Source organism: Numenius arquata, chromosome 9, assembly GCF_964106895.1.
Source record: "Numenius arquata chromosome 9, bNumArq3.hap1.1, whole genome shotgun sequence".
NCBI classification, from domain to species: domain Eukaryota; kingdom Metazoa; phylum Chordata; class Aves; order Charadriiformes; family Scolopacidae; genus Numenius; species Numenius arquata.
In genome coordinates, this window is record NC_133584.1 from 57,873,856 (window position 1) to 57,900,433 (window position 26,578).

Sequence of the window (26,578 nt, forward strand, 5' to 3'; positions counted from 1 at the left end):
CCTTTTACAAATCTCAAATCTAGAACCAAGACCAAACCCTTGGACATGTGTGTAAGTCCTTCAAGTCCTGTCCAGTTTCTCATGCAAAGACCTCAGGGTTTGACACCTGGTTGGTTAGTTCTGCCAAATTTTGGCTAAACAAAATCACCACAGAAAATTCAGGAGCTGACCTGGTGAAAGTTAAAAAAAATTAGCTCAGAAACTATGTGTACCTCAGATGTTTTCCTGTATGACATAGTAACAGGCTCAACAGTGGTAGATTTGGCTATTGCCTAAGATTGGTTTCCTATGAAAAGCTGAACTCATGTTTCGTACCAATACTCCCTGGGTGGCCATTTATTTCCTCCAGGCGATCACAGTAAATTCCTTCAGATGTCCGAAGAAGGACCAACAGCTTTAAATCCCTTTCTAGGGGATGTTGAAAAGAACCTGCAATAAAGACAAAACAGTAATAACCCACCACAGAGGCATCAATGGTTTTTGTAATGCCGAAATTGGGGGTGAACTGCTGTAGGTGAGTCCAAGTTTAAAGGTCTCAATAGCTGAAGTAACATTTCCCTCCTCAGCTCATTTTTGCCTTTCTTCTCCTTTACAGTTTCACCAGTTCCCAGGTAATCATGAGTTCTACAGCCAGGATGAGTTAAAAAAAAAAAAGAAACGGAAAAGACCAGGGAAAAAAACAGGGGAAAAGAAAATGCCCAAGAACTTTTGGTGTTTGAGATGTTGCTCTTATCTTGTGGTGATATGTCTGTACAGTAAACTGTATTCCAACTGTGACTTCATTTATTTCACCAAGGGTAGTTTACAGTTTCAGAAGAAAATGGCCCAGCACTAAACAGATACTGAGGAGGAAAAAGTAGGACAGTCTTTGCCCTGGAGAAATGTATGTGGAGTCCAGTAAAAGAGTTCAGCGTTTCTTTAAAATTAGAGATTAAATCAATTATGCAACAGAAAACTGCAGCAGATGTAGGATTAAAAAATATATACATATCTGTACAAAATTAGCTGGCCTGTCATGTTCTTTTAATATTTAAAAATTACTAGTTTGGAAAAGAGAGCCGTTTTTGTATCCTAAAGAAACATTCCTCTTTAAGAGTATTTTTTAATTAAGTGAAATCAATAAATAAATTCATTGTTCCCCACCAGTGTCTGGCTGATATCTGGGGATATTTGAATTCTCTGTACAGCTTTTAAATGGGTAAAAGACAAACAGTACAAGTGCTCCCCATCTAATATATCTCACACCAGTGAGCTCTTATCTCCTTATGGATTGAATCCATGAAGGGGATTCAATCTTACAGTGTCCATCATCCACCCAAATCATCTTTGACTTTCTTGTTTAAACTTCCATAACTGTGTCTGAACAAAAGAAAACCAGGAATTGGGCTGTAACCAAATACTACTTTCAGAAAGCAAATCTAGTGATAAATGCTTTCATCACTGATGCACTAGGTTAAATAAATATCCACCTAGAGCAGCAGAAGAGTTATGTAGACATTTGTGTCTATTTTTGTACGCAGAGTGATTGTTTTCCTGCTTCACCCTCACAGCAGGTTGTGATTTAAAATACCCAGCCTGAACATACCTTTCCCAATCCTCAGGTCAGCTTTACCCCCTGGGATAAAGTTATTATCTACACTGAAGACTAAAGAAAGACTCAACAAAAATGTTTGGAGACCTTTATATTAATCTTACAATGTTATTCACAATTACCATTTCCTCATCATGATGATGTCCTCTTAAAGTGGGGGATTATTATTAATTATCATTATGAATTACTGTTGGTGTTATTATTGGTGTTATTATTTTACTGCCGGTTACAAAGCATTTACTATTTCTTCTAGTTAAGTTAGTTAGAAATAGCTATATGATATACCCAATTCTCAGCTCAATTTTTTAACTGTTTTTATGTAGGCATACAGACTTCACAATCACAGACAAATGCTTGGAAATGTGAATTCTAAAAACTTGAACTGGAAGTTATCACTCCTTTAAAAGAATTACATCTACATTTACCTAAAATTTGTGATTTTTGATCCTAAAAAGCATGACAATAGCTTGAGGAATGCTACCCTTGTTAAAGAAAAAACAAACACACAAAACAAGAATATAATCAGTGTGAGAAACAAAGAAATTATAATAAAACTATTCATAATAGCTCATTACTATATTAAATCCTTAGACAAGAAATGAAAAAATGGGAAGATACTGTTCACAGAAATGCTTCAGTGGCTGGAAACTGTAAATGGTATATGACACGAACACAGGAGATATTTATTAGCAGAAAAATTAGACTTTTAAAAAGTGTATTTAGAACAAAAATAATCTTAATACTTGCTTATTTCCATTAATAGTTCCATTTAAATCTATGGATTTCAGTAACTTGAATGCAAGTGCTACAGAGGAGTTGGACCATCAACTCATTGGACTATTAAGGGGGACCTTTCAGTAAGTTTGGGATCACTCGTGATGTCTCAGAGCACTTGAAGAAAGCTAATATTGTGCCAATATTTCAAACAAAGATAAAAGTAAGAGCCCCAGGTAATTACAGGCCTGTCAACTTAACACTGATTCTAGGGGAAAAATAAATAAAAATGGAATGTCCAACTCTGAACACAATTAATAAATCATTAAAGGTGGATGATATAATTAATGCCAATCAACCTGGTTTTATAGAAAAAAAGGTCCTGTGAAACTTCCTTGTTATCATCTTCTAATGAGATTACAGGTTTGGTTGATAAAGATAATAGCTTTGATATAATATAATTGGCTTCTCCAAGGCACTTGGCTTAGTAGCACAAAATTTTCTGATTAACAAACTACACTGGTACAACACAAACATGGCATGCTTTAATTTACAGGCTGACTGTAAAGGGGCATTGACTCAAACAGGTCTGGTCTCGCAAGCCCTGTGGTATGCAACGGTTTATCAACGGCCCAAAGTAGTGTGAAGATACTGAAAGTAAGCAGATAGCTGACACAAATGGGAAAAAAAAAAATATTAAAGATATGGGCCAGCAAAGTCAGGAATAACTTGGAAGTGAAGAATTAGGAAAGAAAGTGAAGAATGTTCAAAATATAAGATGGCAATTCTTGAAAAGTAATGTTTTGTGAATGGATGGAGAACAAAGGAAAACAAAGAGAAAAGCCGAGTAAGGTCTGAGATTTACATTTGGCTCAGTCTAAATACAGGCCTATAGAACTGCTCATGAAAATGAAGATATCGAAATGGCAGCTACCTCAGCTTACTCATAGAGAAATCCAAAATAGTTTAGGCACACAAGTCACTGGGGTTGGATAAGTTTCGTCACCTTAAGTAACCGGCATATGAAATCACAGCTCTTGTAATAAGTAGTTTTGTTAAAACTCCCAAGTTGCCATAAGCACTGGAATCATTCTGCAACACGTGTGTGAATGGTCTGGGCTCTAAGAGTCTGTCTTTGAACTTTGGATGTGAAAACTTCAGGTCACTTGCCCCAGTTTATTGTGGTGAACACGTCCTGCGTGAGATCTCATCAAGCTGTTATATTACCTGTCCTCCATGAGATGCACAGAAATGGATCCCACTTCATACTCCTACTATAATTGGAAGGCTTACAACTTGATGAGCAACCTGGGTGATCATAAGGTGAGATAATAAGGCACTGCTGGCAGAGAACCAGAAAAAAGGTAATTGCAACCAGAAGCTGGCAGAAATGTCTGGTGAGATGTGCAGAAAGGGTCAGGAGGGACTAAAGACATCATACACAGAAAATAAGCAGGGCTTCCTCAAACACGTCTTCTTCCAATTGTAAAGTTTATCTGGAATTTGAAGGGTTTGCTCATCTGTGAGCAAAGATATGTGACGCATATCTTCCACCCTGAGCAGTGCTCTTAAGCAGTGGTATGTCCACTCTGGATGTCCCAGGTATTTCTTCAGTGCAGACACAGGTCAATCTCTTGGTATGCAGGCAGCAACCATGCAATTTCCAACTAGCTGGGCTTTCTGCACAGGCACTGCACAGTCAGTTTGTGCCTTCATATAGATGATAGATGTCACACATCAAATGGCCTCACTGGAGGTGTGTGACCTTCTACAAGGGGTATCTAAAGCTGATGTTCTTCCAGGAAGTGCTGCTACTACAATGCATGCACTACATAGTAAAAAAACCACCCTATAGATGATAATCCTATGTATAAGAAACAACCTATGCTGCTAATAAAATCACCACCGATTGCATACTTCCCTGAAGAAGTGTGAGGTCCAGCTGCCTGGATTGCAACACAGATCTGCCAGCTTAATGGTTCAGCTGATTCATAATCTTTCACCAGGTCTAACCTCTGGAGAGTATAGAACCCTACTATGCAAAAACAGAAAACCAAAAAATGGAGAACAGAGAGAGAGGAGTGTTTTTTCTACCCAGATTTTCACTTATTCTGGACTGCAGCCTGGATCTAGTTTGTTGTTGAGTTTCAAAAGCCTTTTCCATTGTTTTCATATTTCAGTTTTACTCCAGATGTTCTTCCTGACAGTTTTTTGTTGTGTTTCTTTCTTTTTCCATAGCAAAAAATCATTCAATTGTTTCCTAGAGTAGTGGGTGTTTCCTCCCTTCCAGCCTTTCCTTTCTTTACAACACAACACTCTGCCACAGCTGTTGTGTATAAGAGCAAGGAAATGTCTGAGATAAGATCCCCTCCCTTCCATTGGCAAATAGACTTTGCTAAGTATCTTGCTGTGACCATCTCCGATATCAGCTCTATGTTTCCTGAATCCAAAACTTCTTGGACTCTACCAAGAGTACAGGTATCTAGAGCAAATCACAGTCTAGGCTGTATTGACTCAGATAGCCAGAGAACATAAAAACATCTGCATTAAGCAGCCTAAGAGTAGGTGTATGAATCTCCCTGGAAGCATAGAATCATAAAATTGTCTAGGTTGGAGGGACTTTTCAGATCATCGAGTCCAACCATCAACCTAACACTGACAAAAACCATCACTAAACCATATCTCTAGGCACTATGTCTACCCATCTTTTAAATACCTCCAGGGATGGTGACTCAACCATTTCCCTGAGCAGCCTGTTCCAATGCTTAATAACCCTTTCAGTGTAAAAATTTTTCCTAATATCCAATCCAAACCTTCCTTGGCACAACTTGAGGCTGTTTCCTCTTGTCTTGTCGTCTGTTCCTTGGGAGAACAGACCGACACCCTCCTCTCTACTCCCTTCTTTCAGGGAGTTGTAGAGAGCGAGAAGGTCTCCCCTCAGCCTCCTTTTCTCCAGGCTGAACAATCCCAGTTCCCTCAGCCACTCCTCATAAGACTTGTGCTCCAGACCCCTCACCAGCTTTCTTGCCTTTCTCTGGACCTGCTCCAGCACCTCAATGTCTTTCTTGTAGTGAGGGGCCCAAAACTGGACACAGCACTTGAAGTGGGGCCTCACCAGTGCCAAATACAGTGGGATGATGACTTCCCTAGTCGTACACCTAGTCCTGATCCTAAACCTACATGGTTTAGTTGCTTAACTATAAGAATTTTGTATGACTTTGGGCACCCTCAGTTGTCCCACCTGGACTCCAGCTTCTGCTCAAAAAACGATTGTTCTGTCATTAATCTCTGTCTTGTATCTGCCAAACTGATATCGTGGATTTGGAGGGTGCCAGGAAGCATTAGACATCTGTATTTAGGCTGGATCCTCTCCTAGGTTTCTTATGTCTAATTCCCTGGACTTTCGTCTCTCACTTCTAGCTGCTGGTTCCTCCTCCACAGCTGTCTGTCTCTCATCTCTTCTGATTATTTGGCAGCACCATCTGTAAGAGACAACCCATGCAATGTCTCCTTGTTTACAGGCTGCTTTTACAGGCTTCTTTGCAGAGTGCAGTCTGAACATCTGAAGGAACTTCTTGGGAAGGAGAATCAACACTAGGTGACTATCCAGCTGATTCATTGACCATGAATAAAACCTCCCCAGACTTTCTGGTGACAATATATGACAGTTTTCAAAATATCTGGGCAGTGTTGTGGTTTAGGCTGGACTGGCCAATGAGGGACGACAGAGTAGACTATGCCTGAATGTGGGAGTCTCAAACATGTGAACTGAATCCTTTCCCTAGATGACATGACCAGTTAAAAGAAACCAAGTGGCTTGGAAAGGTTAAAGACCAAACAGATGGAGGCTGAGAGATGAATCAAAGGGGATGCAGATGGTGCAATGAACTTTTCAAATCACTTTTTCTGTGATCAGCAATGAAAAACTGCTCTCAATACATCCATGGTATTCCATCCTCATACAAGTTGAATAGCTGTGCAGAGACATTATGAGACTGCAAGATACGACTCAGCTCACAGCTAAATCATAGGGGGACCCACAAAATAGAGCTACTGGAGAAGTTAGAAAAGTCAATTGGTGAAATTCACTTGTGTCCTGGTAGTCATTATAAGGCTGAGCATTAATCACCACTAATGCATGGTCATTTCATGAAGTACAGCAATTTACCCTTTGGAAAGTCAATATGGGGGTTCTTACTAGTACTGAAAAGAAGGGGAATAAACGTATTAGAGCTCTCTTACCACAAGCAAGATAAAAGATCTCTGAAACATCTGGGGTTTCATTTCCAGACAATCAAGCCATAAGCTAATGATGACTTGAGGCTTCTTGTCTCAAATGAGTGACATGACTGACAAGCAGCCATCATAAGATATGCAAAAAAAAAGAATGTGACAAGTTGAGACTAAAAAAGAGAAATCCTATTTGGGTAATTACTTAGCTAGCTCTACTATAAAAAGCAAAAATAGCCTGCCAGCAAAGAGCAGCTGAGTACAGTGGAGTTCAGGATGAGTCCAATGGATCAATTTGCGCAAAACGAACTTCAGCATTTTCTGCAGGAGCTTATCAGGAGCTGAGGGCTTTGTTCAGCAGTCGAACAGGGCACTTTCTGCACATATCATCTGTGCTATAATGCTGACATATGAGTTAAAATAAATGGAATCATCTAGCAAAGAACCAAAAAAATCCTCTCAGATGTTAAGCTCAACATTTCCTTTCTTATTCTGACACAGGTGTGCTAATGATATTTAGCAAATCACTTCATTCTCTGAACCTCAAACTCTCCTTCTATAAACTGGAAAAATAGCTTTTTTTTTTGCAGTATTGCAACACAGGGAGATAGAAATAAATTCTGTTTCTAAACTATTATTGCAAATATCACCATGAATGAAGAGACTTTGAATGTTTAAGTGAAAGAGAGAAGCTTCTTGTCTGGGAGCTAGGACTACTAGAGAAGCAACCAGAAAGTCTTCCTGGATCCAACAACACTGAAGGGCTAGGAACACCCTGAGAAATAACTGTGGGGACAGATTCATACATTTTACTTCTGGCTTGTCCCAGGGCTCTGACAGAGTTCTTGAAGCCCTTTACAGAGTTTTAATTATCTCACATCTCTCAATATCTTGTTGATCATAATTCACACTGGATTGCCATGACAAACCCTCTAGGAAGAAAGGTGTCCCAAGAATTCTCATGTCCCAGCTCTGAATTCAGTTTCCCTTCAAATTATTGTTCTAATAAAATTAGTTAGGTTCTGGTTGATAAGCTCCAATTTTACACTGAATTTTTTTTTTTTTTTTGCTTTATTGTATATTTCTCATCATCACAGATTCTATGTACTTTTAGTTTTGTTTTAACCATCTGACTTTGTTTTCTTCCCTGCAGATAAGTTTTCCAGTGCTCTGAAGGGCACCAAGGTCCAAGATTTGTTTGTAGAACTTATCATTTTTCTCTAGCAGTTTAAGTGAACTAAGTACTCAGGCTTTTCCAGAGAGTCTTTTTTTGGCCCAGGCCACCGATAGCAATGGCATGTGAACAAAGATTGTGATGCTGAAAACAGGGCATGGAGTAGTTACACAACAGGGAGGACCTGGGGATTTGGCTCACGTGATGTCAACCTCAGATCCCGCTCAGGCAATGCTGAACGCTGATGTCCACATCTATTAAATCTGTTTACTAAACTGTCTCATTATCTATTTTGTGTCAGGATTTCTTTAGGGTGTGGTGGAATTGGACAGATGGGCTTCAAAACCTTCCTTCGGGCATGGAACAGTCAGGATTGGACAGATGGGCTCCAAGAAGTTACCTTTAGGCCTCGAACACATGGGAAGTGCAAGAGGAAGGGGAAAAAAAGCAAGCACAGAAGCCAGTAGTATAAGATGTGGGAAACTTGCAGAGTCTCTCCCCACCTATCATCTCACGGATGAAACTAGAGCAAGGATACCTCTCCAGAAGATGTTGGACTACGATTCAACAGCTGCAAATACCTGTTTGGCTTTTAACATCATTACTACTCGCAGATGTGCTGGAGGGGAGCTTGTGCAGCAAAGAAGTGCCTCAATGTTTTTTAATAAGTGTTTTTAGCAACGAACACATGCTTTTTCTTAAAACCAATATGAAACCATATTTAAACTACAAAAGAGCCTGAGTGAGAAATGATTGAGACTCTTTTAAGTATATATATATTAACCTCCCAGATTAGGCTTTCAAACCCCTTTTTCCAAAGAAAAACACAAGGCAGCGAAATAACTCTTTTGGCCAGTATTGTATTAACTAAACAGTCCCTTGAGATTAACAACAAACAAATATTGGAGCAGACTTCCTCGGGAGGTGATTACACAAACAAATTCTCTTTTTAAAGTTCATGAAACCAATCTTGAGAAAGGTCAAGCAGTGATCAACAAAGTGATCCCAGCATCCTAAGGATTCCTGTAAGTAAATGCAATGCCTGGCTTCAGGAACCTCAATATTTAAAAGGAATTATGTGAGTAATTACTTCTGTGTGGAAAAACACTGATCCTGTCCATTGCAAATAATGTGGAACAGCCCCAGTGACATTGGGGACTCCGAAACCACTAGAAGTAGGGGCAAGTTGGTACCTCCCTGAAGTCCTGGTGCTCGTCTGTACAGAGGGATGAGAGAAACAAATATGCTGAATCCAGATGTGCCAGTTTCATGTCGCAGCAGGATTTCCAGGCACACTGGGGATTCTCCATGACTCTGTTTATGTTGGCTTTAAATATTTCTGTGTTACCTAGAAAACACCTTACTAATGCCCACAGGCACCAGGCACCACCTGAACACTAAGGTAGATCCTGCTCTGAGGATAAATAAAGGCCCTGAGGCCCCATCGCATAACCCCACATGAGGTAGGGAGGATTTTCACACATATCAGATAAAAACTCAGTCATGATGAAATAAGAAGTTTTGCCACTGACTTTAGTGGGATGAGGGTAGCAGTATTTGTACTATATTGCTATTAAACAAACAAGTAATTAGCTCCAGTGGATAATCATTGGGCTTAACATGGATCCTGGGTGTCCACATTGTAGATTCCCAGATAGCTATGTGGGATTACAATGGCCAGCATCTTTACAGTAACACTATACAGTCTTTTTTCCCACTTTCTGTCTGTCAAGAGCAGAAATAAACCCCAGGCGTCCAGAAGACTGGTTGCTCACTTACCCACTTTCAGGGTACCCCCCAGCACCACGATACAGGCTGCACTCAGGACATTGCTGGAGTTGCTGGGAAACTCGAGTGTCCCCAGGACGTAGAGACCTCTCAGAGGGGGAAGAGCCATATCCACCAGGATGGTCCTGTCTGAGAAACAAAGCAGAGGGTTGTTTAGAACGATGGCAGCCTACCAACAATACTTGCCAAAATGTGTGATATGGAGCTGAAGAATGTTAGCTTTGCTTTATTTAGATTGGTTTTGCTTAGAACTACTGGAACGGGGCTTGTGTGTTTGTACAGCATCCACAACCAGAGCCTCATCTACAGCTGGGGCTCCATAATGTGGTTGTAATCTGATAAATTAATAATAACATCATATTTGCAATGATGTTGTTGCATGCTTAAGTCTTATCAAGTGTCACTTGAACCTTTAAGAATTTCAATTCTTTATTCATGGGACTACTCATTCCCTACAGATAAATTAGTTAACAGTGACCAAGGGAAGCATCGTTCCTCAGATCCTTAAGGACAAGACAAGGAGCATATCCTTATATTGCAGAACAGAGCAGGGACTGATATTGATCGAGCACACTTACAATGTCACTGCTGCCTCCCAAAGCTGCAAGAGTACAGCCTGTGAGCCTTTTAAATGCCACTTAAGCTTTCCAAGTAGGACATGAGGAAGGATGCAAATGGTGCATCGTTCAGAGGTAGCCCACCGCACAGAGTTGGATTCCACACTCAGGGCCCATCTAACACTCTTTGATGTGACTGGCAGCTTTTCAGTTGGTTGCTCAGGCCCTGAAATTGTGATTTCCATCTCCTTTCATTATTGACAAGAGTAAGTTTCCTGGTATGGTGCATGTCTGAATCAGTGAGTGGATGTCCCTGGAAGAAGGAAAAGCAAGGTATTTCTTTAACAAAGGTTCCATGAGATGATCTAGTTGTGACTGTCATAGAAACATCTTACAGAAAATAAGAATCTTCAACATAACGGCAACTGCCAAATCCTACCCAGAGATTTGTTGTGACTTTCGTTATCTCATATGTATTTATTGCGAGGCGCAAGTATACAAAATAGGAGAGATTAAGGCACACACATATTTTCCAGTGGAGTTTGACAGAGTGGTGAGAATTCTTGAAACATGAGATGTGAAACTTGAAACAGTTTTGCTATGGAACATAGGAACGGCCATGAAGTGTCTTGGGAAGTGGATCAGCTATTCACAGTTTTGCTTTTGCCTATAGCCATTGGCAACTGCTTTGTATGAAGACACAAATGACCATGCAATAGGTAGCGTAGGAAAAGCCTTTTCCAAAAAGAATGGGTTTAAGAATTCTTAAACCCTTGTGCTAAATGGCTTGAGTCAGTCAATTCTTCCAAATCCTGTTTGCAGGAAATGTAATCAAAAAGTACACAAAGTACACTCGGGAGTGGACTGAAAAAATGTGAATATATTGCTTTAATATTAGCATTTCATAGCTTTTGATTCTTTGGTTTTGCAGTCCTGAAGTTTCACAGCCTCAAGGGAGAAGGAACTTCTGCACAGTCTGGGATCCTGGGTCTGCTTGAAAGACTTGTTTGTCTGTTCTATATACATGTTCCTATTCTATCCCTGTAATCAGCAAGGGACACCCTAAAAGCCCAGGACCTCCATTTTCAAAGACCGTGGCCAAGTTATTACAGCAACCCAAGGTTACTCTGAACACCCCATCTCAAAAGAATTTCCCTACATCCTTGGGCTGAAGCATCTTTCAAGTATGCAAAATTTTCACAGCATTCAGATGTAATAAGTCTCTACAGAGCAAGCACGTTTGTTTTTCCCCTTAAATCTCATACTGTTAGTACCTGATACATTTTTACAGGCATGAAGAAACTCCTGTCTATAATCTCTTTTACAGGACAGGTATAGTCCTATGCCCTGCAGAGCTGAGAAGTGAAGGCACAGTATGTGAGGATATGAAACAGAAAGAAAAGAATAAGGGGGAAGATGTTGTTAAAATGATATTTCTCAGACAGAAGGGGAATCTAGTTTGTGAAATCACAGCTCAAGAATGCGGCAAAAAGCTGCAGTTGACAAAGGCCATAAGTATATTCATCAAACATAGACTGAAACATTTTTACAAAGAAAAGAAGAAGTGCTCCTAGGCATACCATTTATATGTCGTTTCAGTCTAGAACAGATATTTTTGCTGAGTTGCACATCTTTCTAAAAAAGGTTTTATAAAGAATACGCTGACTGCTCTGTAACTGTAACATCACGTATGTGAGCCTTGAAATGCAGGAGTGAGAAATTCCCCCATTCAGAGATATTTCTGCAAAGCTATAGTTTCCTCAGTTTAAAAGAATAACGCCCTGGGGCGTGATGCTTGGAGTGTGAAGTCCTCAGAGGGTGAAATGTTGCTCTGTAGAAACAACAAAACACTCCTTTGAGGAAAAAAAGTCCTTCCACACTTGAGGAGAAAAGCAAAGAGATTCTAAGGAGACCTCCTCACACAGTCCTGACAGAATGCAGTCATTTATGTAGTAAAGGGAGATGATGACTAAGGGGTTAAAATCATAAACTTTAAGTTACTGAGCTCAAGGGATTTACCTTCAGAGAAAGACAAACTGGAGTTATTTTTCTCCCATTAAGACATTCATATAATAGCAAGCAGCCACTTCCAGCAAACCATAGTTTGAGCCTGAAAACAGGGCTATGTTTCATTATACATATACTTTCTTCAGACAAAAGCTCACAGGTATGCCACAGTCTTAATGTTCAGATGTACAACGCTGAGAAGTCGCTAATGACTCCAGCAATGACACAAAATGCCTTTGATCAACCGCATCGCTATATAAAACACCATAGCATGCCATTGAATGGAAATCAGGCACAACAGAAGAGCTATTATATGAGATACAGTGCTCCAGCATTCATCTCTTCAAACAGAAAAAGTTCAAAGAAAATCAAAATCAGAAAATGAATAACAGAGTGAATTCCACCACTGGAAGGAAAAAAAGAAAAAAAGAAAGAGAAGAGAGAAATTGCCAGAGGCTACATGATATCATATCAATACCCTTCAAAACAGCATTCCATCGCCTGGAATTATAACATGTTCTCCTTCCACCCAGAGCCCGCTGCGTCAGGAGTGTGTCACACTGAAAACCATAAACCAAAGCCCAGAAAATCTGAGGGCTTGAGAAGCTAATGCCTTTGCTGGCCTCCAGAATATCATGACTAAACTCATCCAGCTTGTTTTTCAAGGTGGTGTCACCGCTGAAGCCTGATGCATGTGAGAGGTCCTTGCGGGATGCCTGTGGTTCTGGAGAATGAACCTCCAGAGATAAAAGCACAAGTTGTTGTGGCCTGAGCTAAATCTTTCCAGCTGGGTTTGGAAGAGAACTATATCTGCTGGGGACCCAGACACTGAGGGGACTTGTAGCACTTCAGCACGAGAGATCCGCCTCTGTTGCAAGTGAAAATATCCTTGTATAAAGAAGTCTATGAATTCCTGAAGTCCCACCAATGTTTTCAAAACAGGGAAAAAAATAGAATAACTTAGTACACAACCCCGATTTCCAAGCCCTCCAAAAAGCACCTTCTAAATGTGAAGCAGACAACAAGCAGTGACACAAAAAATGTGTTCAATATGAACATTTTGCTAATAGAGGTGCTTTCTAGCTTTTCAGATTTTCCTGAGTCCAGCCCATGAGGCAGCCCTAGTGATGTAATTTTGCTTATTTTGTTAAATAAACAAATTGAGGTCTCTGTTAGCTAAGTTCAGGCAGTGCTCTAAGCTCTTCAGTGAACTCTGTGAATCCTCATTAGTTCAGAGATTTCAACAGTGTCAGGCCTGGACCAAAGTCTTTCCCTGCACTTCTTTACTCTAGAAATGAGCACTAAACATCTACTATTTGTTTTTGTAAGACTCTAAACCTGTTCTTTGGGGGCTGAAAGGACTTACCCAGTAATACACAGCATACCAGAAGTAAGCCCATGGCTTGGCTTTCAACCTGAAAATCATTACGGATGGCTCCCAGAAGAGAATTGTAAGCAACTAAAAGGCAGTGGAGGGTGGGAGAGAGATGTATCTTGCCAGAAGTGAATCACAAAAACTTATTTCAGGATGTACAGCAGGACAAAGTTTGGGCAGTTTGGAGAACGTTTGTTCTCATGAGAACAAAGTATCACGTTTCTCTGCCAACCTGGAGTCATCCTGAGTTTAGCAGGATACACACAAGCCAGTGGCAATGGGAAGGGAAACATCCATAAAATGTCGCGATTAAACATACATTTAAAAACTGTCGATTTCATTTTAGATTTTGGACCCAAGCAAGGGGTTGTCTTTCTTGCAACCGGAAACTCACAGACACACTTGTGGCAGCAAAGCAAGGTATGACAAATGGTCTGAAAATTCATCTTGCCTAACTACATTTTTAGGTGCCTTCATTTAAGCAAAATATCCAGGGCCCTTATCACACCAATGATGACTATGACTCCAATTTAAGACCCTGCACTCTGTTGACTCCCACTGCCAATAAGTGTTTCAACACCTCCAAGCCAGCAAGAATGAGGAGGGAGAGTAAAAATAAAGTAGAGACAGTATGATGAGAAAATGCAGGTATGCAATAGAGCAGTTCTCTTTCAAAATATATTGGTTGAAAGACACTTTGTGTTCATGTTTATGCTCATGTTATTGGGCTAAAACTGAAAGATAATTCCAGAAAGGCACTGGAGAGGAGAATAGTTTCTGCTCACCAACCAAACACACATCTACTCTAGTGATGGGAGCTTAAATTTTTATTGCTGATAGGAAGAAGACAGTCACAGAGTATGGCTCTCCACCTGTCCAAGCAGGTAGTGCCTTCTCACATAGCATTTGCCTCTCTCCTTTTCAACCATTAGTATTTTGTTATGGTTTTGCTGTTCAGTAAAGCTCCTCTGATGAACAGAGATGGTTTTATTGTACACGCTTCTCTAAGCATCTGAACACAGATTCAGAACTGGGAACTCCCAGGGTCTCATCCTGCTCAGGCAACAACTCACGTTCTGGTTTTGGGCAATCTTTATTGTCCTGGCTCCTCAGTTCCTCATAGGCAGGGAATATTCCTGTCCGTGGTAAAACACAGATCATGGTTAATAGTCCAACCCTCACCCTGCTGCCTCCCAACCAGTAGGCACCAGTAATGCTAGAGAGAATCCCTGTACTGCATCCCTCAGCACATTGCAGACATTCCCTGGTTAAACTGACCAAACCATCGCTGCTCTAAATTCGGGAGATGTTAGTTCTGACCCCAAAGGCTATGCGGTCATGCTGCACAGTGCCAGGCCTGAGCTAATGAGCTTTGCCTCTCCGGAGAGCTAATTAGTTCTGGTATACCAGCGTGCTGATACAGCGGTATTGTTTCCAGTCCCAGAACTAGATCAGTTGGGCTGGGTTGTGGGCAGCAATGTGCAACGCTTCAGGCACAGCTTAGTCATGAAGGGCCTTGTGGTATGTGACAAAGGCCACAGTCAATATCTCACACGTCAACTAAAATTAATAATTTTATTGAGAAGATTATATTCACCTTTTTAGGAAAAAAGAGTTTTATTTATAGGTGAGTTTGCAATGCACCAAAGGACCATCACAACCTCAGCATCCGGCTTCCACTCTCTTACTCCAATCTAAACAACAAAAGTCCAAATCCTTAGCCTTTCTTTAAAAAAAATTATTTCTTACTTTCTGCTTCTGTGTAGATTGTGATTTACCTCCAGTGACCATCTGAGCACACTCCACGTAATTAACTCACTGACAGTGTGGAGACCTTAGCTACCAGTGGCACCCTTGTGCCTCTTCATATCTGCATGTGACGTATGGTTTTGAAGACTGAAATGACTTGGTCTTTTGACAATCATGGGCTGATATTGGTGCAATGGTTATAATGTGATACACAAGAAATTGAAACTGATGATCTGGTGTTGCCTATGGCCTGGTTCTCAAAGAGCCATGAAGGACAAAATACGCAGTGGCATGCAAAATCCAGCAATAGCAAGAGGATGAGAAATGCCCCAGTGTTTAGTACCTGAATAAGGGGTCAGATGTAACGGAGGTGAGAGTGGAGTAGGAACCAGGGAACAGAGAACAGAAAGGACACTTTCTGTGTTTCTGAAAGGCAAGCTGACACATGTTCAACAACAAGTACCAGTGGCGTGGCTACAGTAATTTTGTTGGAAGGGGAAAACAATTCCAGTGTTCTGGGTGCTGCACGTGGACTTTGGAGATTGGGGCTCAATCCCCTGTTCCGGTACAGATTCCCACTGTCAAGACCTTTACATGGATGTTAGTGTTACTTTTTCTGTCAAGGGAAATAGACGTATACCTTCACGTCATGGTTTAGACAGCATACATTAAGTGCAAGTTAGGTTAATATCTCAGGTGCTCCTGAATGTGGTCTGGAGAAAAGAGGTTCAGGCCTCAATTTATGGCACCTGAACTGAGCTATCTGATGGGAGCTAGGTATTTAAGCTCCAATCATAGTAAATTCATTTAGGCATTTAGTACTATCTGAAATGCCCTTGGATATTTGAGACACACAGGCAAATATACTGGACTGGCAAATATAGCATAGGGGACACCTGTGACCATCTAGGGTTTCACCTGGCTAGGCAGGACACTCCTGCAGTGCTGGAAACAACACCAGATAGCTTCATATAAGCAAGTGACTTGAACCCTGGAGCTCTATGTAATACCATCAGTGAAGAACAACTCAATTCGCATTAGATACCCACATTTGGTATCTTAGTAACTCTTCCAGCTCTACTAACTGTAATGACGAGGAACAGGTTAAGATGCCTAAACATATGTGCTTACTGTAACCTTAGATGCACATAAGGACACAGGAGTTAAGCAAACCCCTGCAGGGACATTTCTGTGCCTGCTCTGGCCTCCGAACTTACAAACACTTAACCACATTTATGCCTTATAGCTAGTGAGATGGCAGAACTGAAAAAAAAAAAACCACGTTGTACCTGTTTGATAGGAAATATGGACCTTATCAGAAAATAGAAATTATCTACTCTTCAGTTTAATCTAAGTTCTACCCAAAGAGTGAAGAAAAACATTATTTCAAACAACATGGGTATTTTTAACATTTGTCAGAAAACTGAAGATTAAACTAAATATTCACTGAAAGCTGAATATAATTCTTAATTTAACCTGAAATTATATGTATTACTTTTAATGACACAGGACAGAGAAGTCTTAACCACGACTGAGGCTCCACACGCAAATGTTAACACAAAGCAACAGAAACTTCCTTCCACAAAGACTTCATAAGCCAAAATCAAGTGGAAGAGTAAGAGACATGGAACAGTGTTATCCCCATATCCAGAAGTTGAGCTGTGGTAGAAAGAGACTTATCTGGTTTCAAACAAATGAAGAGGAGCTAACACCAGGTCCTAGAGTATGTCAGGTACATACTCCACAATATTCATAAGGTCATACAATAGTTATGTCTGGAAAGGACCTCAGGAGATCATCTATTCCAACTTCCTGATCAGAGCAAGATCAGCTATTAGGTAAAAAGGTAATCATAAGTTTTTTCCTCCAGATTTCATTGCAAATTGACTGATATTTTTGCTAGAATTCAGAAGGTTGTTCATGCAATACTGTTGTAAACCGAGCTGGGATTTAAATATAACTCAATTCTGAGGTTGCAATACAGGCATAAGATAGAACATCTAGGAGACATTCATGGCAAATGAATGGAATGGAATCACAGAATAGTTTGGGTTGGAAGAGACCTTTAAAGGCCAACTAGTCCAACCCCCCTGCCATGGAAAGGGACACCTTCCGCTAGGTCAGGTTGCTCAGAGCCCTGTCCAACCTGAACTTGAATGTTTCCAGGGATGGGGCATCTACCACCTGTCTGGGCAACCTGTGCCAGGATTTCACCACCTTCATTATAAAAATTTTCTTCCCTATATCTAGTCTAAATCTTCCCTCTCTTAGTTTAAAGCCATTACCCTTTGTCCTATTGCAACAGGCCTGCTAAAAAGTTTGGCCCCATCTTTCCTGTAGGCGCTCTTTGAGTACTGAAAGATCACAATAAGAATATATTATTTCAGTTGGAAAGGACCTACAAATGGATTGAGATTATCATTGATAGTGGGAATTGCAACAGGAAAATAAAAAGGAAGGTGATATAATCATGGAAATGTAAAATATGCTCCCTGCACAAAACACAGAGGTGGGTCAAGAGATGAGCTCTTTGTGAGCTGTGATTTTGGGTCTTGCAAATTCTCTCCTCCAGAAATAAAGTCCCTGCATATAATTGAGCTTGAATATCAGTATGGGTTAATAAGAGTGTCTGCGTTTGTGTGCATATGTAAATGGAAAAGAAGAATTATTCTGTTCCAAAAAATCACACTTTTGTGCTGTAGTCAATGTGATGAGGAACAAATGTGGTGTCTTGCACACACTAGAATGGACACTAGTGCCAAGGAACCCACATTGCAACACAAATACATATCCTAATGTAGACATACCCCAGCACCCCTACAGAAATGAAACATCTTTCCTTCCTTACTTACTAGGTAAAATGATGACGTCTTCTCCAGGGCCTGGGATGCTGTGGTTGAATCCACCCCAGCCTTTTTCCACATCATTCCATGACTCTGGATGCGACCATTTGAAGACAGCATCAGAAGGAACTACAAAACAGGACATACAAAGGCAGAATTATAATTTTCAGTAGCTGGGAGAATTACCATTTCTTTGATAGTCAAGCATCTGTGGCATTAACATCCTCCTTTTGTCACTGGTGAAGCAACACTAACTGCTCTTTGTTATCTTCCATGCTTAAAGGAAGCTGCCCGATGGGAAAAAAGATCTCTCCCAGGACCATGTTTTCAAAGTTAAAGGGCAGGGAGATAACTGAAAAAACAGATTCAAATTCTTTGGGATCCATCAAAAGCAAAGCAAATCTTGAGGTTTGTCATGCTTAGCTTATGTTACGCCTTGTGAATACGCTTCACAAGAAACTGCTTCATTATTTTTATTTATGCCATCCAAAGCTCTATACACTTTGAACAGAAAATTAAGATGAACAAATGAAAATAAAAGCCAGTCACCTGTGTTTGGTGGCAAAAGCAGATCATCAAAATGGCAACTAACCCTGCCAAAAAGTGCCAACTCTTCTCATGCATTTTTTTCCCCCAAGTGCTCTAGGGATCAGATTGAATTCCCACACAGGACACAGGAATTTCCACACTTTCCCAAAGTTTGACATTTTTTTAAAAAGGAGTGATCAACTGTCATGAGCCTGTTAGCCGTCAGAAAAGCAAGACTGCAAGACTCTTCCCATTGCAAGCGGTAATTAAGACCTGCGCTGGAAAAAGCAGCTTGACTGAGACACGTGGTCATTCCTGCTAATTCCCCAAAGACATATTATTCAGCTCATTCCAAAAGGAAACTTCTGAGTCTTAGCATCAGGAAAATACTGGGAGAAATTAAGTTCATAAAATGTAGGTGCTTAACTTGCACTTGTATTTTAGACAGCTAATGAGGCAACCTTCATAAATCAGTTGCCTAAGTTTGCTCTGCCATCAGAGAGGAAGGAAAGCATCTGGGGGAAATCCTGTCCACTAAGTTTAGTAAGCCCTACACTAACGCAGGCAGGGCCTCCCTCTGGAGGCCTCTACAAGCACCTACCTCTCTCCTACCACTATAAAGGAAATTCTGGCATTTATTTGCTTTAGGAGGGCTTCATTAGGTATTGAAAACACAAGGGGAAGCTCATGCCTAAGTGTGTGGGGGGTTGGACCCCGCTCAGTGACACTGTGGAGTAGAAAAACCCTCCGTTGCCAGCACAGGGAAACACAGAGAAATGAAACCCAGGTGGAGCTCCCTAAGACTCAGTCTGTCTTTCCATCGCCTGTTTGTTCAGGGGGAAACACTCTGCAAAAAGGACTCTAAACCCTATTGCCACATAAATCATTATTGTTCTTAATACACAGCAAGGCAGCTGTGCAACTAAGACCAAACTTTGGAGGTGTCCCTTGTCTCTGGTGGATTTTTCTGTCTAATTCAACATTTAACTGTGCTGTAACATCACATTACACTAAGATCACTATGGAGCACTAAAATACACTGTAGTCTTTCATATCCCATGACCTTTCTGATCTGCTATGGTATTTCTTAACAAAAGTTTATAGTCTTCTGTGCTGTGGAATCACACATTTATCATGAGCAATGGTAGATATGGCTCATGAAATGCTTAAATGAATGCCAAGAACCCCTGTTGTGTTGATAGAGGTACAAAATATTGAAGTGAAAAATAGCAACCTATTTCTAAAAAAGTAGTACAAAAGAAATGCTGTGACTCCCAGATTTCAGAAAGACCATCACGCACCTGGGGGAGGTAAAGCCACTCTTTCCTTCTCTTTCAGTGTGACCTGAATTAAGTCAGCTCCTGCAACTGAACACAGAGAATTACAAGGAGTTATAGCAAGGCCTCACAAATTAATAGCAACAAAAAAAAATCATAGTAAATCAGTTGCTACATGTGATTTTCTGACAGAATTTTATATTTCTAACAAAACAAAATTTAAGAACAACTATACATATTTTCTAAGCGTTCTTGTCTTTCTTTATACTTTGAGAAAGGATTAAACAAACACATTTTAATTTAAAGATGCGGAGGGTCTCAAGACAACTCATTAGAAACAGCTAAAAGAAAACATTCAACAATCAGAAATTCTAGGCTGGAACATGAATCTCATTTATCCCACTATAAATCCACAGCAGCTCCACTAACACAAGCAATATTACACCATTGAATGCATAATGTATTAACTGGCTCAAACAGCAAATTAAAGCTTTTGTTTTGTAGTTTGGTTTTGATTCCCGTCCACCACTACCATCCCCCTGCCCCAAATCTGGTATCTCAAAGAGGTGCTTTAATTAGTCAGACTTTATAGACTGAAGACAGGGACCCTGTGTTCTCTACTGTGAAAAGAGGTCAGAAGCAATTATCACAGTTGTAACCTTTGTGCCAGTATATTGTCAGCAGGAGAAGGGCCAGGATAATGCTAATCAAACTAAGAGGAGCAGGAGAAAACTGCTTTAGACCCAGCTACAAAACTACCTCCTCTTCATCTCCAGTGGCATATAAAGACACTTCCTTTCAGTCACCAGACTGGAACAACCGTAGGTTAAAATAGAAACACTCTGACAAACATAAATCTCCTGTCCGCTGCCCAACAACCCCTTATGTTGACCCTAAAATGTCATCGGAAGATTTTTTTTTTGGTGGTAGGAGAAATGTATAAAGGAAGCCATTGTCAGAACTTTCCTCAGTTCCAGAACGCCAAGAACTTTCCTACACGTGTACCAAGCCACCGATGGGATTTCATGCCATATTGTAATTTACTTATTTTATCTTTAAACAAGTCTCTGTACTTTTAAATTGTGAGAACTGTCCTTCCCTACCTCCCTCCTTCTCTCCCAGTGCAACTGAGCAAATTTAAAATAACTGAGGTTCATTAATTTTAAGTGTTCAATAAATTAGTATGAATAATCAAAAAACTTGATTCTTTCTGATAATTACTATTTGATGTCAGTTGAAAGCACTCGATTGAGTTAGCAGCATATGCTCCTATGCCAAATGAGGCTTCCATAATTAAATAGAAACTGATTCCATGAGGTTTTTCTCATATCTGATTAATTAGTAATCAGGTGCCTCAGCCCTGTTCTTCAGTGACACCTTCTCTCCCAATGGTAGCTGTGATCGGATCCATGTATCAGTCAAGCCAATCTGCCTGAAATCGTCACACAGAACTCAAACTGAACAGCATCATGCTTTTGGGTGGCCACAAGGTGAACCTCTGAGGAGAAAGACTGGCATGAAGCTGCTAATTTAAAGTGTTTGACACAGAGTTCATGTGGCTTCTAGACAATACTCTTCTACAGGTACTTTTATGGTTTTGGTAGCCTGCCTTCTCTTCTCATGACAGGGCAAATCAGGAGTCAAAGGTGTCACATCAGTCTTAGGAAAAGTCAGAGAATAAAGCCCTCACACTACCCTTTTTTCAATAAATATATTTTGTCAGATTTGCTGGGGTTTTTTTTGCTTAATTTTGCAGGCTCTACAGTGCAATCATCTAATTAAGGGTGTTTGTATTGTTCAGAGAAAAGCTGTTCTAATGAAATCCTGAGGGGACATAAAACTTGATCAATATGCTATATAGACCTCATAAAGGGGTTCAGTCCCCTTACAGAGCGAAGAAAGGAACCGTTAACACTTAACTCTGTACAGTCATGTCCTGATTCAGGCCAAGGATAAGAGTTTCTTGTATTTTAAGTGTCATCCAACCACAGAGCATGACAATTCAAGCCATTATAAGTCATTTATACCCTCCACATGAGTTCAGGAATCGGGGGCTGAATTCTCCACAGCCCTGCAACTTGCACAATTATTTATGTCGGTGGGGTGCAACAGTTGTGAATCAATAGTGTTTTGTTGCCATTTCCCACAAATACTCCTAAAACCTGATCAAGACGGGAGAGATACAGGCCTTGGGAATAATCAAGACTACAGTGACTTAGTCCTTCTGGTTGTTTTGTTTTGCTGCTGAGTATGTTATCATTGTTTCTGTACAGGACAGGAAGAGATATAGGCAATACAGACGAAGGACGTCATTACTAAACATTGAATTAAGGTGACTCTTCACAAAATGTAGTTATAAGGCTCCAGGGTTTAGTTGTATAAAACCTTTATAAGGCTCATCAATTTTCTGTCTTATTACAGCTCTTCCTGGATGTTTGGGTTGTGAATCATAAATATAAGCTTTCTTGACGATACTCCTGGTAACTTTCTTCTGGTTCATGGCTCCTTGAGTGAACATGAAGGAGGAGCAACTTAGTCTTTTATCAGCTTTGCAGTGAAGGGGAATTTTGCCTGTGGATATTAGGAAGGGCTGAAACTAGGATAAATGGCTCCAATAGCCTGACTTACAAATAACAAGCAACTCCATGCTATTTAACATCAATTGGGCTAACATAGATCACAGGAAAATCAAAACTTTTAGACAGCACAATCAACAACACAGTGAGACACACCTCTAGAAACTGGAGAACCTGGGATAGGATATTTTGTCATCCCTTACCAGGATCTGTTACAGGAGGCACCCAGAAATATGATATAATGAGGGCACTGCAGTGAGGAGAAGAAATGCAAAAAAAAAAAACAACCAAACCCTAAAAAGGTTGGGGCTAATGGACATAAATGCTTGCTTACAGCAGATTAATATTTGCAGGGGCAGAGGTGAAGGCATGAAATACCTCCTGCAGAGATCACATAGTCAAAAGACCATCCCTGATAGGATGATAAGGGCATTTCATCATCTTATTTCTTTAACTGCCATATTCTCAGGTCTCTCTGCTGCCATGTCAGAAGGACAGGAGCTCATCTGCCAGGAGAAGGTGGGTTTTTCTCTTCATGTCTGTCACAAAGGGCACCTCTTCACTAAGAACAGACACTTCATTTCATGGATGCGACTGAGCAGCCCGCATCCGGTCAACTGACCTTCTGGAACAACTGATAGAGGGAGAGTTTTAACTATCTGGAAGAAAAGACTCATGTACAACCAGTTCTCTGCAACAAATTAACTCCATTCTTTAGGTCTTTCACCTAGGATTCCCCTTTACCCCTGAGCAATAAGGCTGCAGAAAATATCTTTGTTTATTTATTTTCTGTATTTTAAAATTAGAAACAAACATTCTTAAGATCCTGTTTTTTCTCCTATACAAAGCAATTACAGAAACCCACAGAGAGTAATGGAAGTGAGATCATTCTTTAGGAATTTAGAAAAGACAATAGTGTAATCAAATTATTTTTTTGAAGAACTATGGAAACTGTAAACCTGCTTCTGACACAGCAGTAAGATGAGGTTGAGCCTCAGGCCCTCTTAACAACTCACACATGAGTAGCTTAAGCAAAGTCAGCAGGATGACCCATCTCCGTAAAAGTTGTGTCTACTGAAATATTCGGGGTAAATAAAAAGTTTGATAATCCTTTCAGTGATGTTTTCAATAATGTTTGTGTCCAGCACTTCAATTTTAGAAAAAAGACAAGAGAAGTTGAAGATGAAGCAAGCCAACACTTTGTCTCATTCCAAACGAAAATGGTTTAAACATTTCAAAAGTGAACAAAAAAGAAACAACATATCTCTGGTTTTTAGCCCATTCCAGTATTGCCCAGAGACCTTAACCAAGCAGCAGTGCCACGCTGTGGCACCATATGCTCGTATTTGTAACAGACTTAAAAAGCTCATAATGTTATTACTGTAATATAAAGAGGATATTTCTCCTAAAAATATCCCAGACGTCCCAGTGTGACGTTTCTTTCCACCTCCCTTCTTAAGATAAATTTTTTTTGATTCAGCGCGGTCACATCATGTTAGGACCAGTCTCCTGAAACATGGTTGAGTCCCAACCCATCAGTGTTTTAGGGATCCACATAGTGATTTTAAAAATCAGGGACCTCTGAGGAACACTTCTCTCAAGAAGTGGGGTGCCCCAGAGAAAATCAGAATGAAGCTATGAAGACTGAACAAACCAAACCCATCAGTGTTTTGGGGACCCACACAGCAATTTCATGGCCCATCAGTGACCTTTGATGAACACTTCTCTCAAGACATTGGGTGCCCCAGAGAAAAACAGGATGATGCTTTGAATAATGTCAAAGCAAAGCTGATGACTGGCACAGGATGCCTCAAGCTTTCTTGTCTCCCTTTCACCCAGCATCCAGCAAGGACATGGGGTTATCTGTCCTTCAATGCCGATTCCTTTAAAATGGCCTGAAAAGGCTATTTTCAAAGGGACTTATGGGTTAGTTAACTGGGTTTCATATATGTAGTGAGTACCTTTGTTAACAGGATCATTGCGTAGGCAGCCTACATAGCAGAAACATTCTCCATTACAATTATTTCTCTTCATTCAGCGTCCCCTGCTGTATTGTCCCATGCCCAAGCCTAATTTACAAAACTTCAAGCATGCAAAGCATCAGAGCAACTTAACTCGTTTAATCCCCTCCATACGGTATATTTTCTTGCCTTTTGTGTTAGACAGACCTTTTTTTCTCCCCCAAAGATAAACAAACACTTGCATGACGCCAGGCAATTTTGGATGGAAGGGGGCATGGAGAAAGACGCAAACTGCTGGCCAAGGTGGCTTCATTCAGCTGCCTGCTTTGTTTGAATAACAATATCTTCTCAGTCATGGGGTTTTCCCTCCCCTTTTCCCCCTTCCCCCCAACCCCCATGCAGGCCAGAGCAAAAGGCTGTGTGAATTCAGGAGCCTGCCTGTGAATGAGCTGGCATCTGATACGTATTTACCGACGTTAATTTTGGATGTAATGCACCCCTGCCACTTCCCCACCGTTTGCCCTAAAAGGCTTTCTGATGGGCACAAAAGCAGAGGGTCAAAAGTAAGTTGACCCCTGCCAGAATGTACAATTATTGGGAAGAGGCGGTACACCAGCAGCTGTCGAAACCCCACCGGCGCGGCGAAGTGCTTCCAAAAGTCGAAGGATGACTAATACGCTGGAGCTCTCCCCTCCGCCCCTGCAAGAGCCGGCGACTTTCTGCAGGAAGAATTATGGCCCTCCCGAGCAGCTGCAATAATTGTCTTCCCATTGTCCCCCAGCCCTCCCTCCGCCACCCCCTACAAGTGCCCATTGTCGGCCCCGGAGTCAAGTGATTATATGCTTGGGCTGATGCTGTTTGCGCCCAGCTGCCCGACCGCTGACACACGAGCACCGAGAGAGGGGGACCCGCGTCTGCGAGACGGGACTCCGACATACCAGACCTTTTACATAAGTCAAACAGGAACAAATGACTCTTTATCAGCCCCTTCTCCCTTTGAAGTGGCGGCTGCTTATAGGCCCTTACAGCTTTTCCTCCTTAGCCCGAGCAAACATCCTCCTTTTGATATGCTACATGCTCATTATCTCTGCCCCATTTAATGATTTTTGATTGAAGGGTGGCAGCGCAGTTGCCAAGAGGGTAGTTAAAGAGGCTCCACGCAGTCAGGACGACAAGAAAGGCTTTCCTTGTGCAGCAGCCTAAATTTGGAGTTTCTTAACAGTGTGTTCTTGTTCTTAGCAGCAGATAAGGGCTGAGCGTGAAATTCTTAATTAAGCAGTAAATAGAGAGTGGGGTGTCAGCAGATGCAGCCTGTAGCCATGGAGACCAAGTCAGATGAAGGAGGGAGCTGAGACTCAATGCCGGCCCCGGGCTCGGGCATGACTGACAGCTGAAGAATCCGACAAAGCTTGTAAATGGGATTAATTAGTTGGCTAATTATTTCATATAGTTAAATGTAAATAAAAAATAAAAAAACAGCTTGCAGAGTTAGGCAGGAACGCGTTCTGAAGGCCAGACCTTCAAATGTTGTCCTCTGAGGATCGGTACGTGGACTGGTGGGTTTTTAGGGCCAGAAGGGACTATTGTGGCAGCCTTCTCTGACCTCCTACGGAGCGTGAATCTCGCCTCATGAGGTTTTTAATAGCTTCTCGTAGAGCTGGAGCATATTTCTCTGAAAAGACGGCCAAGCATCATCTAAGGACCCTGAGTGATGGAAAGTCCACCACATGCCATGAGTCTGCTCTGATGGCTAATTATCCTCACCCTCTCAGCCTGCACAGCGGAGATTAGGAGAGAAATTAAATGGCACACCAGGGCTAGGAATCCGCTCGTTTTGTTTCAGACTTTTACCCTACCAACTGCATTAGATATTAGGTACCCGACACTGAATTATTGATCTCGCTGCTATAAAAGTCCTTGCTGAAAATGTTCACAGCATGAATTATACATGTTAGGTGTTTTCATAAATTTCCCCTTGTGTACTCTGGATGATTATTTCTCTCTGTATTGAAATGAGAAACAACAATGAGCTCTTCATATAATAAAAATCAAGATGAAAGGAAGGCAAGGAAAGGACAAGAAAGTATCTATGATGCAAGAGTGACATATGCCGGCCAGATCACTTTGTCCCAGCCTTCCTGAGACTGTCATCTTCTCTATCTTCAACAGTAGCAGGAGGCCAAGATATAGGTGTCATCTTCTGAGCTT

At 41.0% G+C, this 26,578-nt stretch overlaps 1 protein-coding gene across 1 annotated transcript in view; it reads right to left on the bottom strand.

Moving 5' to 3' along the window:
• Nucleotides 1-26,578, bottom strand: part of PKHD1 (PKHD1 ciliary IPT domain containing fibrocystin/polyductin) — a 248,200-nt gene that overhangs the window by 77,872 nt on the left and 143,750 nt on the right. Inside the window, exons 49-52 of the mRNA XM_074153149.1 lie at nt 19,858-19,923; nt 18,038-18,157; nt 9,489-9,626; nt 316-429 (exon numbers count right to left, since the gene is read on the bottom strand). Of these exons, the coding sequence (XP_074009250.1) occupies nt 316-429; nt 9,489-9,626; nt 18,038-18,157; nt 19,858-19,923 (438 nt within the window). The remainder of the gene's footprint in view (nt 1-315; nt 430-9,488; nt 9,627-18,037; nt 18,158-19,857; nt 19,924-26,578) is intronic.